Source organism: Theobroma cacao, chromosome 8 (assembly GCF_000208745.1).
Source record: "Theobroma cacao cultivar B97-61/B2 chromosome 8, Criollo_cocoa_genome_V2, whole genome shotgun sequence".
NCBI classification, from domain to species: Eukaryota; Viridiplantae; Streptophyta; class Magnoliopsida; order Malvales; family Malvaceae; genus Theobroma; species Theobroma cacao.
The window spans coordinates 12,525,337-12,543,612 of record NC_030857.1 but is presented as its reverse complement, the minus strand read 5'-3'; the positions used below and the strand labels follow the sequence as shown (position 1 = coordinate 12,543,612).

At 33.9% G+C, this 18,276-nt stretch overlaps 1 protein-coding gene and 1 long non-coding RNA gene across 3 annotated transcripts; both read right to left on the bottom strand.

Moving 5' to 3' along the window:
* Positions 755-3,793, bottom strand: LOC18592724 (50S ribosomal protein L13). 2 transcript variants are annotated; one of them, XM_018125329.1, is made up of 5 exons: positions 3,533-3,793; positions 2,578-2,649; positions 2,188-2,354; positions 1,663-1,774; positions 755-1,376 (listed from the first exon to the last, which is right to left on the bottom strand). In XM_018125329.1, the coding sequence occupies exons 1-5, from the start codon at positions 3,575-3,577 to the stop codon at positions 1,350-1,352; spliced, it is 423 nt and encodes a 140-aa protein (XP_017980818.1). In that variant the 5' UTR covers positions 3,578-3,793; the 3' UTR covers positions 755-1,349. The 2 variants fall into 2 exon arrangements, with proteins under 2 accessions (XP_017980818.1, XP_007019643.2); XM_007019581.2 differs by having other exon boundaries at positions 762-1,381; positions 3,533-3,787.
* On the bottom strand, positions 15,247-16,916 carry LOC108663097. The gene is made up of 3 exons (XR_001929023.1): positions 16,876-16,916; positions 16,146-16,219; positions 15,247-15,275 (listed from the first exon to the last, which is right to left on the bottom strand). It is a non-coding gene; the product is annotated as an uncharacterized LOC108663097 (long non-coding RNA).

Here is an 18,276-nt window from a genome sequence, read left to right as displayed (position 1 = left end):
CAATTCAGTTTCTGGAATCACTTCTGATGGAGTGCGGCTATACATCACTTAACCCCAGGGATGCCGTGGTTGATTGTTATATATTTATTTATTTATTTACGATAAATAGAGTACATAATTGATTTTTAATTTTATCAGGCATAATATTTAAAAAAATCTTTAAAATTATTGAGAAAAATTTAAATAAATTATTATTATTTTTATTACATTCAATCAAGTTGTATTTTTATTTTGAATCAAATTTATCATCTTATCATTAGTTAAAATGTTATTTATTTTTTTATATTATACGATATAAACGTAATATATTGACATGTTATAGTAAATATTGATATGACTAAGTAATATTTTTTATTATTTAATTAATGTCACGTCAATATCTATTTTTTGGAAAAACACATCATCTTACAGTTCTGCATTTGATGTTAACAGCATTGGAAAAATAACAATTGAAGTTCCTTTACAAGGAAATTGCTCCTTTCATTTCCATTAGAGATATTGATTACTAGACCAGTTGCCATTGCCCTTGCTAGTTTAGACACCATGGTCCTTATGTTAATGCTGGTTCTTGCTTCACCCTGGGCAGTGAACTGCCTAATTATTTGTCCAGTCCCTAGAATTTTGCATTCTCCAAATTTTCAGGAGTTATTCATGGCTTGGTTGATTTTTCCGAGCACCAAAGAGATCTAGGATGTCATTGGCAGCTCGAGGACAAAGGATTTTGAACATAGTAACATAAAAGAAAAGAAGCATGAAAGCAATTGGAAGGAAGTTTCTCTAAAGCAAGCATGTAGCGGACACTAAATCAAATAAAATGTAACGCATGATCTTGTCCTAAAAAACCCAGCTTTGCCAGCACTACTCAAGGTACAACAATAAAGAAATAGCTTAATGCAGACATTTAAAGGAGTAGTTTGGACTCTGGGGAACTAGTGGGCTGCCAACAAGTGAAGACAACAGCTACATCTTTTGCTTTGCTGAAAAGCTAAACTCGAAAACAAAAACTCGGACTGGTATGTTCGAGCTAGAAAGAATTTTTGGAAAACTGATGAGCAAGACTATTATTCCAACAAGCACTGATCCACCAACGGTTGCTGTGATTTTATACAGAACACGAAAATCACTGGCTATCAGAGAAGGAGATAAGGCCAATCACTCTTCATGCTGTAACTTCCATCTTAGCTTCTTTCCTTTTGCCTTTTCTTGATTGGTTGCCACCTTGTTCTTGCTCCTCTGCCCTCTTCTGAGCTCGAATCAAGGCTCTTCTTGCACGAGGCCTCATTTCTCGTACTGTTCGGGGTGGCATCACATACGGTTTAAGAGGCCGATCACCAAAGGGGTGCTCACTATCAGCAAATATCCTCAATTTTCGATCTCTATCCTAGATTCAAAAGAAGCAATAATCTAAGAAAATCAAATTCTGACGTATACAGAACCAAAATTCATAAATGAAAAGTAAGAAACAAATAAGGGCGAGCTACTTGAATTAACATGCAGAAATTTGCATATGACAAACCAAAAGTCAAAACATATTGCTGGAATTTTTTCCTATGGATCAAAGTCAAATAGAAAATGGACAGGTTAGAAGATAGGGAAAAAACCCAAGCAAGCGATACACATATAAAAAATGCAAGAAATAGTTTCATCATGTTTAATACTTACATCACGCAGTTTGTTTCTTGGAAGCATGCGTAGGACTGCTTTGCGTATGACTTCTGTAGGATCCTTTGCCATCTGGTCCTTCAAACTTCTTTCCTTGAGGTTGCCAACATAGCTGAAGGAGAAGGATGATTCATCAGTAGAAGGACATAGAACTTCACTAATTGAAGCATCCAATCTCAAGAACCAAATATATAGAAACTGACAAAGAAAGAGGGATCTTGGGGAACATTAAGAAAGCTCATTTATTCCTGTTCTATAGACAGAACTCAAAAAACATGCCTGTTTTGATCTCTGTAACACATAATATCACTCTCAAACTCATAAAAGAGGACATGATTTTAAGTTTCAATAAAGAACCAAATCTTCAAATTACAGATTGCAACTCAACTGGTAGGAAAACACAATTGAGTCATTAACTTCCATGTAGTTTACCAATATGCAACTAACTTCAATTCATTAAAAGAAGCAGCTAAAACCTTTCAAAAAAGAAAAAAGAAAGAAGCAGCTAAAAATAAGAGTACTTGCCCTGTATGCCAGTAATAAAACTTATCCGTAAGTTTTCTCCCTGTAACACAGACATCCTTGGCATTAATCACAATGCACATATCCCCATCATCGCGATTTGGAGCGTAAATAGGCTTGTCCTTTCCTTGAATCACAGTAGAAATTTGAGATGCTAATCTTCCAAGGACCTGTCAAAAAAATATATATGCAAGTTATTCTTGTTGCTTTCGACCTCAGGCAGGAAAAGACTTTAAAATAAAAGGCTCAATTGTACTACAAAACAAGTAAGCAAAGACTGCATTGAGAAACCAGAATCAGTAGCAAACCATAAAATCCACCACTGTAACATAATTATCACTTCTCAAAAAGAGAGGTTCCGGAATTGAAGGTTCTGGAAAAGGATAAAGATACCTGGCCTTTGGCATCAAAGACTCTCCATCGCAGACCTTCCAGATTAATTCGCCTCAGACCAGCAAGGGCTTTCTGCATGAGTTCAAAACGACAATTAAGAAAAAAGATCAAGTTTTGTTATTGGGCAGCAATTACATTGCACTCCAATCAGAAACTTATCTAGAGTAGAGCTGATCACGAACCAAACTCCGGGAATGAAAGGAGGGAGGAAAGAATATCCCCATTGTAGACAATCATTTTGTCCTGGTTTTTTTAGCGTGATTAAACTAGTTCATTTGGTGCATAACTTTGAAATTGGAAAATACTCAGCTTTAAAATGAAGCCACCTAACTTTAAAATTGGAAAATGTTCCTCACTTTACAAATGACGTTATGTAACTTTAAAATAAATCCCTATGTTAAGACCCATGATCACAAACCACTCATTCATCCAGAACTTATTAAATAGTTAAAATAATTAACGAAAAATATGTGAGCAAACAAGTTAATTCAATAATACCACTCAAACTCACATAAAATCCCAAAACATTCTTCCATGTTTTCTCTTCACAGCATATTTACGAATCCAAACACACCCCTATTTCTCAGTTCAAAGCATCCACCAAAAAGGAGAAGAGGATGGCCGAAAAAGTCCCTTGTTTTCCCAGTAATAGAACAGAAATTGCAGAAAAAATTTCTGTCTCGTTCACTCAACCCACACGACTCAAATATAGCCAACCAAACTAAAGTAGGAACTTCTAAAAATCTGTAGCTAAAAATAACAAAGCCCATCATTTCAAATTGCCAAAAATAAATGATAGTTCAGTCAGTCAATTGTACAAACAGTTATGTGGTTTGCAATGAGGGGTCATTTATCCTAAAAAATGTTAATCAAAATGATGGGTTATTTGGTTTTTAATAAACAATAAACTACGATATGAAATGGGTAATTTTAAAAAGATGAAGGAAAAACTTGCCTTTAGATTTCCATTGAAAGTGGTAGCTGCTGCTTGGGTTGCCATTTCTATGTGATTTCCACTTTTCTTTTTCTTTTTCCCGGAAACGTCAATTTAAAGGGAAGACCCTGTTTGGTAAAATTGAATCAAGTTATCTTAGAATGATCAAGAGGGAAATTTTAAGTGAAAAAATAAAAAGGAAAATCGAGGGAAAAAGAAAAAAACAGAAGGGTCTTTAAACCCTAATTGACTGGACATAGAAGTGGATGGCCAATTGCAATGGGTTAGAATTGGGCTAGCACTGGAGCCCAATTCTAAATAAAAGCAATCACAAAACAAAGAAAAAAAAAAACTGGCGAATTTCCAAAATATTTCAATTGATTTTTTTTTTTCATTTTTCGAGGCTCGAAATATATTCCTTTTTATCTTAGCTCTTATTGTGATGGTTATCTTCCCAAATCAAAGAGAGAGAAAGATGAGCAAGACAAGTCTTAAGTTGGAATTGTTAATCTTGTTTTTTTTTATTGAATTTAAATTATTATAAATCTATATCAAGTTTGTTAAAATTAAAATTAATGTTTAATATATTTTAAGTTAAACACATTAAATTTTATAAATCACTTATTTTTCAAGATAAATACTTTGCCAACTAATTTGCAATTAGTTAAAATTTTGAACTAGTTGTACTATACTCGATATCAAGTTCCATCTTCATGAAAAATTGAGGTGTTTTGTGTAGGTACTTTAAAAAGCTCTTAAATTATTTAAAAAATTTAAATAAGTAATTATTTTTTTATTGTATTTTCAAGCAAGTTTGTACTTTCAATTTAGATAAAATAAGCCTTTATAACTAATAGTTGAGTAATTGTTATTTGTTAAAGGATAAAATATTCTCACCCTCTTAACTTTTACCCATAATTTCACGTAGATCAATTAGTTTTCAAAATAGACAGTCTGTCTCAAAAGAATATCTTCTGCTGGGCACATAAATTCAGCCGTTAGTCAACTGTTAATGTTTTCGTTAGTTTGATGATGAGACAATATTGAAAACACAATTTTATCCTTCATTAATTTTAAAAATTATCACACTGTATAAACTATAATTTTTCATTTTTATTTTTTTTCTTAGTCAAAAAATAAATCTATCCCCTACCTCTTTCCTCGATTGAAGCACCAAATTTAGCTCTGGTCGAATCTTTCTCCCCCTTCGCTTTGTGCCCTTATCACCCCTATGCTCCCTAGCACGAGATATGTGCTTTGGCTCCTCTAGGGAAGGTGAGGGTAAGGGGGGCACAGTTCCCGTGGGGAGCGTGGGGGTGGCCAGTTGAGAGCTTTTCCCGAAGGCCAAAAAAAAATAGTGAAAAAGAGGTAAAAAAAGTAAAGGTATTTTTAACATTTCAAACTTGTACGTTAATGTCGTTTATGCATTTGGGGTGGACTGCCTATTCTGAAAACTAATGGACTTGTGTAGAATTACAACTAAAAATTAGGGGGTGAAGGTATTTTACCTTTCATCAAAATATCACTTCTTTTTTTTATATCACGTGGCATTGATGTGAAAGGTGAAAATGTCATGTAACTATGTCATCAAGCTACATAAGCATGTTATGTCTGTTGGAATGGTATGAAACTAATAGATAATAATTATCATATGCAGTGAAAAATAAAAATTTTAAACGTATCATGCCATGCCGCCACCCATGGATCACCTTGGTGGGTTTAATGCAAACAAAATTTAAGAGGAGTAATAAAAAAATATTACCTAACCAAGTGATGTCGTAATCACGATGGCAAATCTTCTTAATTGAGAGAAGATATGGCACTACTCTTGTTTCTATTCAAGCCTATGTTCACCACAAAGAGAGGCAGAACCCAAGCCATCTAAGTGTTTGGCCTCCAACGGGTGCACACATGATTGTATTTAAGCCTTCACAAAGAAAGAGCTTTCTCGACTATGCCTTTGTGTTAGCAAGGTGGACAATAACTTATCCTCGCCACACAATCATACTTTTCCTAGCTGAATCACAAATTTGGAAAACTACTTTTCAAGTTACTCAAGAAAGTGTGCGGTTAGGCTTTTTCGTTAGTTTTTTGATGACTAAAAAACTTAACTTGTGCATTTTATTTGTATTATGAGGAGTAGTTGAAAGGTGATATTTATATCTAGGTTAAATAACTTCTTAAATTACAAATAAGGTTTCAATATTATGACTTTTTATAATATTAGGCCAACACTTAATTAAACCTTTTTAATTAAGTCATTGTAAATTAAAATTAAATTAAATTTACTTTATTTGTTTACAATTAAGGCTTTAATATTATAACTAATTATAATATCGGCCTTATACTTAATTAAACTATTTTAATTAAGCACTTAGAAGTTAAAAACTTAGGATATGATTTAAGTCCAACTTAAATAATCATACTTCCAATTTAATTCATAATGCAACTTATTGTATGTGACCCATTAGGTTCCTAACATGTAGACAATGAAATTGAATTATAATTTTTATTAAATTAATTAATTCAATTCCATAAACCAAGATTAGCATCTAGCAATGCATCATGACCACCTAATTGTTAAGAGAGTCAGTGTTTTTTGACAATCTTTTAGTGTACAGTCCATCAGTGTAATTCATTCTTTAATCATATATCCTGAAAATGATAAGAGCATGGTGTAGTGTCTACTCTTATTGATCTCCATATTCGTTCTTGAAGTTAGATCATTAGTTTTATAGAGACTTATGACACTATTTTTTGTAATATTCAAGTCACCTTTGCCAAAGACTTCAACAAGCTAATATCACCCAAGAACTGTTAGGATATGTCCCATAAATCACTTGGAGTGATGATTTCTTTCTTGATCACTCATTTGGCTTCACATGTTTCATGCTATACCTAAAAGTATCTTATTTTGGCATCCATGGTTAGGCACCCATGGGGATGAATCAAAGCATAACACTCCACACTTAAGACAACCTGGTGTCTCAAGTCTTGCGAGTATTTACACAATTGACACATGAGAAGTATTGCATAGACACTTGAGTGAAATACCAAATGCACTTCCCATGGCGGGTTATGTTTGGTGAACTTGCTCTCTTAAGTAAGTACCTACATTCTAGTTCCAAGAATCTTTATACTTCAACTTATGAGATCGGTTGCTTACTTCCTAAGTAAGAAACATAGAATGCATCAGTTTATAAGCATCATGGATGTCCAGTCTCAAGGATACATTGATTAGGAACATTTAGAGATTATACTTTGATGCATAGGGATCTCATAACTACAACCCATTACAGTTCCCTTGCAAGGCATATTAATTTCATGGACTTCATCCAATTAGACTTATAATGCATTATAATTAATGTCTTATTGATGAAGGAAAATTGTTGGCTCTATTAGTTTTTGATGATAATAAAACATTCCCATTTATTTGTATCTAATACCTTTACTTGAGTGTGTAGGAAATTAATATATGAAATTAATTAATTGACTCTTCAAAGAGTATTTTTGAAAGAAAAAGAGAGATAAAATCAACAAGATGTAACTAAATAACAAGAAGGAAGCTTATTGGTGAAACAAGAAAGAACATTGGTTGACCAAATTTCAAATTGGAGAAATGGCAGGTTGAAGAGTTTGAGAAACAGAACCAATTTAGTCAACCAAGTCAATCGATTAAGTGCTCTCTGCCAGAATTTGCAAACCAGAAACAAAACCAACTTAGTCAACCAAGTCAGTCGACTAAGAGTTTTCTGTCTGCAATTTGAACCAAAGCACTACAAGACAGATTAACGGCTAGAACTCATCCTCAACTATTTCCAACGGCCATAAACTGTCAAATTGCCATCAGAATTGCATCTCCAAGTATAAAAGTGTCTTCCAACAATGAGAAACAAGTTTTTTTGAAGCCTTGAATGAGATTTGAGCCATAAAAAGTAGATAAAACTAGAAAAGCTTCACTGCATCTTACTGCACTTAAACGTCAATCTTTGTAATATAGTTCAACACTTCATATTGTACCATATAGATCAAGTAAGTGATCATAGGTACTTTTTTATTACTTCTCTTGTATTGTTAGAGTGAGGGAGTCACTTTAAGGGGTTGTTCAAGCTTGGGATAGCTTGATTGTTAAAGGTTGTGGTTGAGCCTTGGAAAACCACATTGGGTTTTAGTTGAGCCCGTGAAAAACTAGTGTAAAAGGTTTTTGGCTGAGCTTGGTAAAAGCCATTGTAAAGGTTGGTGAAAGCTTGTGAATTTCATCGGTCCGTAGTGGATTTGTGGGAAAATCCTTGGTTGGATAATCAAGGTAGTGGATGTAGGTCTTGGACCGAACCACTCTAAATTGCTGTGCAATTTTATACTCTATTTTTTTTTTCTTAAGTTCTGGAAATTAGTTTTTAATCTTGTCAAGAGCCAAATTGTGCTATTCACCCTCCTTCTAGCACATATTATTAGGACCAACAATTAGTATTAGAGCTAGTTCTCTATTTTAAGGCCTAACATCCTTTAGGAAGATCCAAATGGCTCAACAAAAAACCATAGTTGGTGAGGGACAATCAACAAACAGACCACCTCTGTTTGATGGCTCTAATTACCCTTATTGGAGCACTAGAATGTCAATTTATATTAGGGCTATAGATTTTGAAATGTGGGACGTCAAAACTGATTGACCCTTTATGCCCTCAACCGTGAATGTAGTGACAAATGAGTTGATACCCAAGCCAAGGTCTGAATGGACTGAGGCTGAAACTAAGAAAGTTCAAATAACCTTTAAGGCCATCAACACATTACATTGTGCCTTGACCCCCACTGAATTTAATAAAGTTTCAAGTTGTACAATAGCTAAACAAGTGTGGGAAAGACTTATAATAATCCATGAAGGGACTTCTCAAGTAAAGAAGTCCAAAATTGCTCTTTTAACACATAGTTATGAAATGTTCAAAATGGAGCCTAGTGAAGATGTCACGACTCGGTACTCCCCTCGAGTTCACGATAACTGTCGCGGTGTCCCGATAGACACTCATTACCCAGAATGCCAATCGAAACCCCGCAAGGCTTTAATATCAGTTTCTCATTTCCCTTGTGAGTAACTGTTGCCAAATATCATGTTTTACGAGGTTTTAAACTATTTCCAACTTAAAACAATAAAAAATAATTTTCGTCTCACAGGGGTATTTTGGTCAGTTTTTCTTAAAATTTTTGAAACCAGATAAAAAACTAGTATGCGAGTACAAAACACATAATTCAAAATCAAAAATAAATTTAGATGTCTAAAACATTCGTTTGAAGTGAAATTATGACTATTAAAATAAAATAAAAATATTAAACAAAATATTCTATTTTCTTATAAAATAATATTTTTAGAACACTGCGTAAATAATTTTTACAGCATAAAAGCAAAATAAATTCCTACATACAGTAGTACAGATAACTAGAGTATGCAATTTAATTTATAGTGATATGTGGACCCCCAATGACAAAAATGAATGAAGGTTGCAAGCCTACAGTTTTTGAGGAAGTAAAGCCAATTGTAGCCTTTGACGATATCAGCTATTTACAGCTTATATTGAGCCTGAAATGGGTGGAAAGGAGGGTGGTGAGATTATAAAATCTCAATGAGTAAACAGACATCATCATAAACATCTAGAGTTGAGTACATGGAGACGATAAAATAAATCATCGTAAACTGGGTCGTAGCATTAGAACACATTTCATTCAAAATACGTAACGAGGCTTATGAATCTCATAAAAACTAGGCTTGTGCCATAAATCTATCCTCGGGGACACCTTGGCCGAGGCATTCTACCAAGACCGCCAAGGCTTTTAAAAATTCACATTTCGCATAAAACATATTTTTCGTTGGACATCACAACCGTTCCTTGGCATTGGCTGAGTTCACCATCACGTGGTGGTTCGACGTGAAGTGAACTCAAATATCACCTCAGAAGCTACCCTACGTGCCTCTACAACCGAGGTGAGCACATATAAACGGGGTTACAGTGCCCCTTTCATAGGTTGGCCCATGGAACCCGCTTACTGCAGTAAGCTAATAATTATCCCACCAATCAACAAAATTCAATAACATGATATGGCAATTATTGTAATTCACAGCCTTTCAAGGCAAACAAACAATCCGTATTTCAATACAATTGCCAACCAGCCAATCATGCCCGATTTATCATAAGCCAATCAATGTAAACAATCAAATTGCAACAAATAGCAGTCTCCGTGTACTCTATTTTTCAAAATCATTATTAATTTCAAAACAATTTATAAATTAATTTCATTGAAACACATTTATTCATAAAACATGAAAATTTACCTTTTTAAATCCATTTTTTCATAGAATTCATGAAATCATCTAAAAGCCACCCTAGATAATTAAAATGACAGTAAGTTTACTCACAATGTCTAGAATGTAGATTTTCGAAGTACTCTAACTATCGGTCCTCGGACGCAATTTCCTTGCCTTTATCGGAGGACTCACCACCTTGACATAGTACAAAATCGAGAAACTTACTACATTGATACTAAATCGAAATTAAACTAATTTAGACTACTAATGCATGATGTGGAATGCTAAATACACGGGTAACCATTTAAACGCAGTATTAGCCTAATTCGTTTTATCACCCGATTAATTGGCCAATGCGTCCAATTTAGCTCCAAATTGCTCCATTTCTTTTCCAATACCTTAATTCACCAAACATAAATCAAATAACCTAAAATTTGGCAAAACCATCTTCACTTTTCTTCTTAGAATTTTTGGTCAATAATGGTGCATTAACACCGTAATTTTTCCTACTACTTTTCCACACCATAATTCATCATTTTCTAGCCAATTTTCTTAAAATAAAAATCAAATTCATCCTCACTCAATACAAGGTAGGTTCGGCCATTGATGGGTGATGGGGAAAATGAATTCTTTTCTTATTGCTTTGCTTCTAGACATGGTAAACTAACTAAAAACACTAATATAACTTGAAATCAAATCAATCCAACATCATTCTCTCTCCATACCCATTCGGCCAGCCATGAATTCACCATGAAAACATGAAATTTAACCATGGAAAATAAGGAGAAATGCTTAAGGAAAATAGATTTCAAGTTGAAATTGAGAAATTCTACATTTTTCACTTGTTTTCCTTGATTTTTCACACTTTTTCCCTTGAAATTCTCCACCTAGGGTTTGTTCTTCCTTTGTTTTCCTCTTTTCCTTTCTTGGCCAAATATTTGGAGAGAAATGAGAGGTTTATAGGCTGATTTTTAAAAGAAATAATAAAATATTCTAAGCTTGACACATGGCAAGTTTCCATTGGTCCATTTTTAAAACTTTAAAAATTTTAAACTTTTTATCTCCGTCACATATATTTTCTCACTTATCCATAACATAAAAAGTCTATGGATGAATTCTATGAGCATGATAAGTGTTGGGTGTGTAAAATTTCAATTTTACCACGAGGGTGGCAAAAATACCATTTTACCCCTATGCTTTGAAAAATATCGGGATTACAATTTTTCACTTCTCAACCTCAAATCATACTCCAATAAGTCAAATGTGATCAAAATCTTTCAAAAAAATTCCCATTTTGTCCTCAAGTGGCAAAATTATCGTTTTGCCCCTAGATAGTGAAATTTTCGATTTGACTCTAAATTGATCCTTGAACTCTAAATCACCATTTTAAATCATTCCTGGATTGTAAAATTTTCAATTTTACCCTAAAATCTCTATTTGATCTAGTTCGAGGCTTAAATCAAATTTGTTGTACCTCTAGGTACAATACCGACTTTTGTAAATTTTTCGGGACTCTCCTAGCATGCAAACATACTATCCATCACATGTATGTCATGACAAGTATTTTATAAGGTCAGTGTCATGACCCGGAACCTCCCTCGGGCCCATGACAACCGTCGCGACGTCCCAATTGACACTCATTACCCGAAATGCCAATCAGAACCCCGCAAGGCTTACATATCAGTTTCTTGCCTTTTCTGTGAGCAATCATTTTTAAACATTCCATTTTAAACAATTTTCAATAGTTTCCTGCTCAAGTAAATCAAAAGACAAATATTTTAAAAGGATTTATAGATAAATATCACTATTCAAAATATTGATTAAAATATAGTATTTTTATATAAAACAATATTTATAGAAACACGTGTAAGAAATCTTTTGTAACGTGTAAGTAAAATAAATTCACACATACAAAAATTTACAAAGTTATAATGTACAATAATGGTTACAATGACAAGTGGCCCAAAATACACCCAGTGTTGGTGCTAGAAACCTACTGTCTGTGTGGTAGAGATGTCAACTGGAATCCTCGACAAAATAGGGTATCTACAAGCTACCACAGACCTGAAATGTTTGGAAAGGAGGTGGGTGAGATTTTGCAATCCCAATGAGTAAACAGACATTATCATAAATATCTAAAGGCGAGTAAAATGGAGGCAAGTTTAAACAACAAATTTCAACCCATTTCATAATGTTTTCAATTTATTTCTTAAACCATAAAATATTTGTAATTTACCAAAACAGTTGTTAAGGCTTATGTCTTTTATTAAAACAAGGCTCAAGCCAAAACTAATCCTCGGGGATACCTTGGCCGAGGCATCTAACCGAGTCCGCCAAGGGTGTTAAAATATTCACACGTGAAACACATTTTTATTTTTAAAACCAGCCGTTCCTTGGCGTTGGCCGAGTTACACATTCACGTGGGGGTTCGACGTGAAGTGAGCTCTAATACTACCCCGGGAGTTACCCTCCTCGCCTCTACAACCGGAGTAACTATATAACTGGGTTTACCGTGCCCCTCTAATAGGCAGTCCACGGAAACCCGTCACTGCAGTGACTAACCCACCAATTTTAATAAAATTTCGACAGTATAACGTGGCTTTTATTTATTTATCCAGCCTGCATAGTAAAACCAACTTACATAAATTTCCCAAATGCACTCACAAAATATAGCCACATATACTCATTTCTCATAAGCCATTCCTAGGAAAATATATATTTTTCAAGTCAATTTGCAGCCTCCAATTACTCAATTTCATAATCAATACAATATATTTTTATTTGTCACATTTATTCCTAAAACATCAAAAATCCCGTTTTAATCTCGTTCTCATTTCATAAAATACATAAAGGGCATTTAAAATAAACTCTAGATAATTTACAATAATAATAAGTTTACTCACCGTTTGTACAAACTAAAAGCTTTCTAAGCGCCCCGATCACTACTCGTCGGGTACGACTTCTTTGCCTTTTCCGGAAGGCTCTCCTCCTAGACACATTACAAAAATTTACACAATTCATCACATTGATGCTAAATCACTATATAATTAACTTAAATCCTATACTAATGCATGGTATGAAATGCAATAGCCTAAAACGGCTTAAACGCGGTATTAACCTATTTTTGGCACTTTGCCCGATAAATTGCTAACGCGCTCCATTTTAGCTCTAAATCATCCCATTCTCTCTCCAACATTTCTAACCATTAAATATCAGCCAATAACCTTCTAAAAACAACAAAATCAGCTCACTCCCTTCCTTGGAAAATTCGGCCAAAAATGGGACATTAACTCGGTTAATTTTCTACTTTGTTTTTCTATCACGTTTAATCGTTTTTCATCATTTTCTCTTCATTTCCCTTAGAATAAAATCAATTCATCATCATTGTACAGCATTGAGCATCCAGCCAAGAGTGGGTATTGTGAAAATTTAATGATTTCTTGCCCAATTTAATTTCTAAACACATTTAACTAACTAAAACTATCAATTTAACTAAAAATCAAAACCTAAAAATTTCAATTTCTCTCCCCTAGAATTTCGTCCAGCCCTTGATATCACTTTTTGATCTCTCTCCTCAAGCATGCTTAATGGAAATAAAGGCATAGGAAAGGTAAAAATCAAGCTAAAATCGAAAAATCTTACCGTTAGACGCGTAAACGGGCGAAAAACTCCAATTCCCCTTTGAATTTTCTTGTTTCTCTTTGGTTTTTCTTTTTTTCTTCCTTTCCTCTCTATTTCCTCTCTTGTTCTTCCTTATGGCCAGCCATCACTTAAAATGGGGTTTAAATGGCTGACTTTTCCTTTAAAATATTATAATATTATTTTATTCATTTTTTTATTTTATTAATTCCTTAAATTCTAGCCATCCATTTGTTTTCAAATTTTCACCATATACTTGTCCCACATATTCATAGCTTAGATAAAATTCTCAGACTTATCCAAAGTCTTGGTGGAGTAATTTTTGAAACTTATACTTTTACCCCTATGAAAGTCAAAAATTACATTTTTGCCCCAAAAATTGAAAAATTACCCATAGACATATTTTTCATCCCTTATACTCATACCATTCTCCAATTTGTCAAATGTGACCTAAATTCTCTCAAAATCTCAAATTTTGTCCACGGGTGGAAAAATTACGATTTTGCCTCTGAACATCAAAATTTTCAATTTTACCCCTAACGAATCCTCGAACTCCGAACAATCATTTTTAGTCATTCCTGGACTATAAAATATTAAATTTCATCCTACAATTTCTATTTGAACTAGTTCGAGGTTAAATCAACTCAAGTGTACCGTTAGGTACGATACCGGGTTTCGTCTATTCTTAGGTGTTTTTCTAGCATAATAACATGCTACTCAGTGCATGTATGTCATGACATGTGTTTATAGGGTCGGGTTTTACAGTTAGGCTTTACAGAAGACATTACCAGCATGTTTGATAGGGTTACAAACATTACAAATAAATTTAGTTAGGCAAGCCTATCCCTGAACATGAATTAGTTAAGAGACTACTTAGATGCCTACCAAAATTCTGGAAACCAAAAGTGACTGCCATTAGAGAGGCTAAAGATCTGAACATCATCACTGTCGATGAGATTTGTGGTTCTCTTCTCACTCATAAGCTGGAGCTTAAGGAAGAAGAAGAAAAAGACCGAAGGGAAGCAAAGGAAAAGAAAACGAGCATTGCACTTAAAGCCAGCATCTTTGAAGAAGAGCTGGAAGAGCTTTTTTGTGATGATGATGAAAAATTAGCTCTAGTTGCAAGAAAATTCAGAAATCTAATGAGCAGAAGAAATCGAAGGCTAACTAGAAGAGGTTTTAGGAAAGACCAAGGTGCTTTATGGAAAATAAGTGTCACGACCCCGAACTCCCCATCGGGCCCGTGACAACCGCCGCGAGGCCTCGATAGACATTCTTCGCCCCGAATGCCGATCGAAACCCCGCAAGGTTTAGCATCAACTTCCGCATCTCCCCGGTGAGCAACAATTATTAAATCTCGCATTTAAAAAAAATCATAAGTCATTTTCAAATAAGAACAATAAATTATTATTTTCTGGCTCATAGGGGCATTTTCGTAATTTTTCGTCAAAAATCTCAAAACTTGCTAAAAATGTAGTAAGTAAGCAGAAAATATATATTTAATGATTTAAAAACAAAATAAGTATCTAAAACGTTCATTTGAAAGCAAATTGTTAACAACTAGTACTATTCAAAAATAATTAATAAAATATTCTATTTTCTCATAAAATAAATTTTTATAGAAATATTCGTAAATAATTTTTCGCACATGAAAGTAAAGTAAAAATTGTATGAATAGAAATACAGATAACCAAAATATAAGTTTTGATCTGCAATGACACGTGGGCTCCAATTGACCAAGAGGATGTAAGACTGTGAACTCTTACTTTCTATAATGCAGTTCCGAGCTTAGTTCTCGTCCTACTCGACTATCTACAAACTGTCCTGAGCCTGAAAAATGTATAGGAAGAAGGGGTGAGATTTTATAATCCCAGTGAGTAAACAGATACCATCTAAAGTATCTAAAGCCGAGTAAATGGAGACAATTAAAATAAGTCATCATACCGTAATTTCATTACCTTTCAGTTCATTTCAACCAAATAAAATCAATCCATATAAATCGAGTAATCAACTTGGCTTATGAATTTCTTAAAACTTTGGCTCGTGCCAAAACTCATACTCGGTGATACCTTGCGCAGGGCATCTAACCGAGTCCGCCAAGGCTATTAAAATTTTGTATACACTTAAAATATATTTTAGTTTGAGAAAAATACAGCCGTTCCTTGGCGTTGGCTGAGTTCCCCTTCACGTGGTGGTTTGGCGTGAAGTGAACCCTAAGCTTTACCCCAGGAGATACCCTACGCGCCTCTCCGTTCGAGGTAATAATATAATGGAGTTTACCGTGCCCCTCTAATAGGCTGGTCCACGGAACCCCCTCTGCAGTAAATAATTAATATATACTCCACCAATTCAATAAAATTCATTCTAGCATGGCATGGCAATTTATCGCAATCTAGCCTCTCAAGGCTGAATACACAATACAAATAATTCTGACACCAAAATCAATTTAGCCATTCATGCTCATATATTGTCATAAGCCATTCAATTTAAAACCATAAATTTACAACACAAGCAGGCAGTCTCCAATTACTCTATTTTCAAAACCAATATTCGATTTTTCAGAAAATTTATAAAATCATTTTATAAAATCACAATTTCTCTTAAAACATAGCAATTTACCATTTAAACTCATTTTTTTATAAAATCACACAATTGTATAAAACTACTCTAGATAATTAAGACGATAATAAGTTTACTCACAGTATTAGGAGTAGAAATACTCCTATCTTCCGCCCTCGGGTGCAGTCTCTTACCCGAAACAATTGACTCACCACCTATCCATAATCCATGACACAAAATTCAGTAAATTGTGTCAATTTATCATAAATTATTTCAGGCTCTTATCCATGCGTATGCACTAGATAGGATTTGAAATGTCTAGACAATCGCTTAATTGCGGTGTCCGACCTAACTCGCCTATACACGGTGTAAATTCCTAAAATCCCCAATTCGACTCCAATTCCATCCATTTCAATTTCAATTATCCAATTATATCCACAATACCTCAATGACTGTGAATTTGGTCCAATTTATCAGTCCGGACTATAAATTACGCTTTTACCCCTAGTGGGTAAAAATTTCAATTTATTGCACCGAAAATTCCCATTTAATTTCCAACCTCATAATTCATCATTTTTCCACCCAATTCTCTTAAAATAAAGTCAACCTCATCCTCACATACCATTGGCTAGATTCGGCCTAGGGAAATTCATGGAGAAGATAAATATTTTTCTTGTTGTTTTACTCATAAACATGCTAAACTAACACTAAACACTAACATAGCTCAAAATCAAATTTATCTAACAACTTTCTCTCTCTAAACCCATATGACCAGAATTCAAATCATCCTCAAATCACATGATTCAACCATGAAAAATGATGGAAAATGCATGGGAAAGGTAAAGCACAAGACAAATTTAAGAAATGTTACCTTTTTTCACTTGATTTTTGAATTTCCACCTATTTTCCCTTTAAATTTCTTAGCTAGGGTTTTATTTTCTCCTTTCTCTCTCTTGTTTCTTGCTTGGCCGAATGTTGAAGAAGAAGAATGGGTGGGCTGATTTTTTTATGCCTTTTTTATTGTTTAATGAAATAATATTATTTTATTCATATTTTAAATATTTTATTAATTCATTTTTTTTTCTAGCCATCCATTTGTCCTACTTTTTCCACCATGCATTCCCTTTGACTTATCCAAGTCTTAAGTGAAATTTCCAGATTTTTCCAAAGTTTTGGTGGAGCAAATTTTTCAAAATTACACTTTTGCCCCCGAACTTTTCAAAAATTACATTTTTACCCCAAAAATTGAAAATTTGCCATAATGCATAATTTGCACTCCTCATACTCATTTCACACTCCAAATAATTAAATTTGATCAAAATCCTTTCAAAAATTAAATTTTCGATTTCGGATGGCAAAATTACCATTTTACCCTTTTTCTCCAAATTATACCGAAATTAAAATTTTTCACTTCTAAACCTCAAATCTTACTCCAATAAGTCAAATGGGGCCAAAAATCTTTTCTAAAAATTTCCATTTTGTCCTCAGGTGGCAAATGACCATTTTGCCCCTAGATAGCGAAAATTCCGGTTTGACTCCAAATTGATCCTCAAACTCCGAATCACCATATTAAACCATTCTGGGACTTTAAAATTCTTAATTTCATCGTAAATTCTCTATTTGATCTAGTTCGAGGTTTAAATCAACTTTGTTGTACCTCTAGGTACAATACCGACTTTTGTAAATTTTTTTTTTTGGGACTCTCTTAGCATGCAAACATGCTATCCATCACATGTATGTCATGACAAATATTTTTATAGAGTCGGGCTTGTCATCTTCTCCCCCACTTGGATCAACCATATGATCCTTCTTCATGACTGATTTCGACATCCGGCTAAATATTAATATTTTAAAAATTTTATCTTGTCTCCTTGGTACCTGAAATACCTTATTATGCCTCACTTGACTTCTGAATCGCCTTTTATCTCACAAATTCTCCTCTGATAAAATTATTATTATTTTATTGTTATTTTCTCACTTGCGAAATATTTTATCCTAAACTACTCCTTTCGTCTTTTATCACTTTTAAACATTTTAATTGACCTCAATTTGCATTCGATCAACTTTATTTATCACTATATCAAAGTATGAGGTATTTCAATAAGGAACAAAAATTACTCCAACAAAAAGAAGAAGATGATCTGCTATGAATGCAAGAAACCTGGTCACTTTAAGTCCGAATGTCTATTGCTGAAAGATGAAACCCCCAAGAAAAATAAGAAATCCAAGAAAGCAATGGTGGCTGCTGCATGGTCAAACAGTGACACATCAA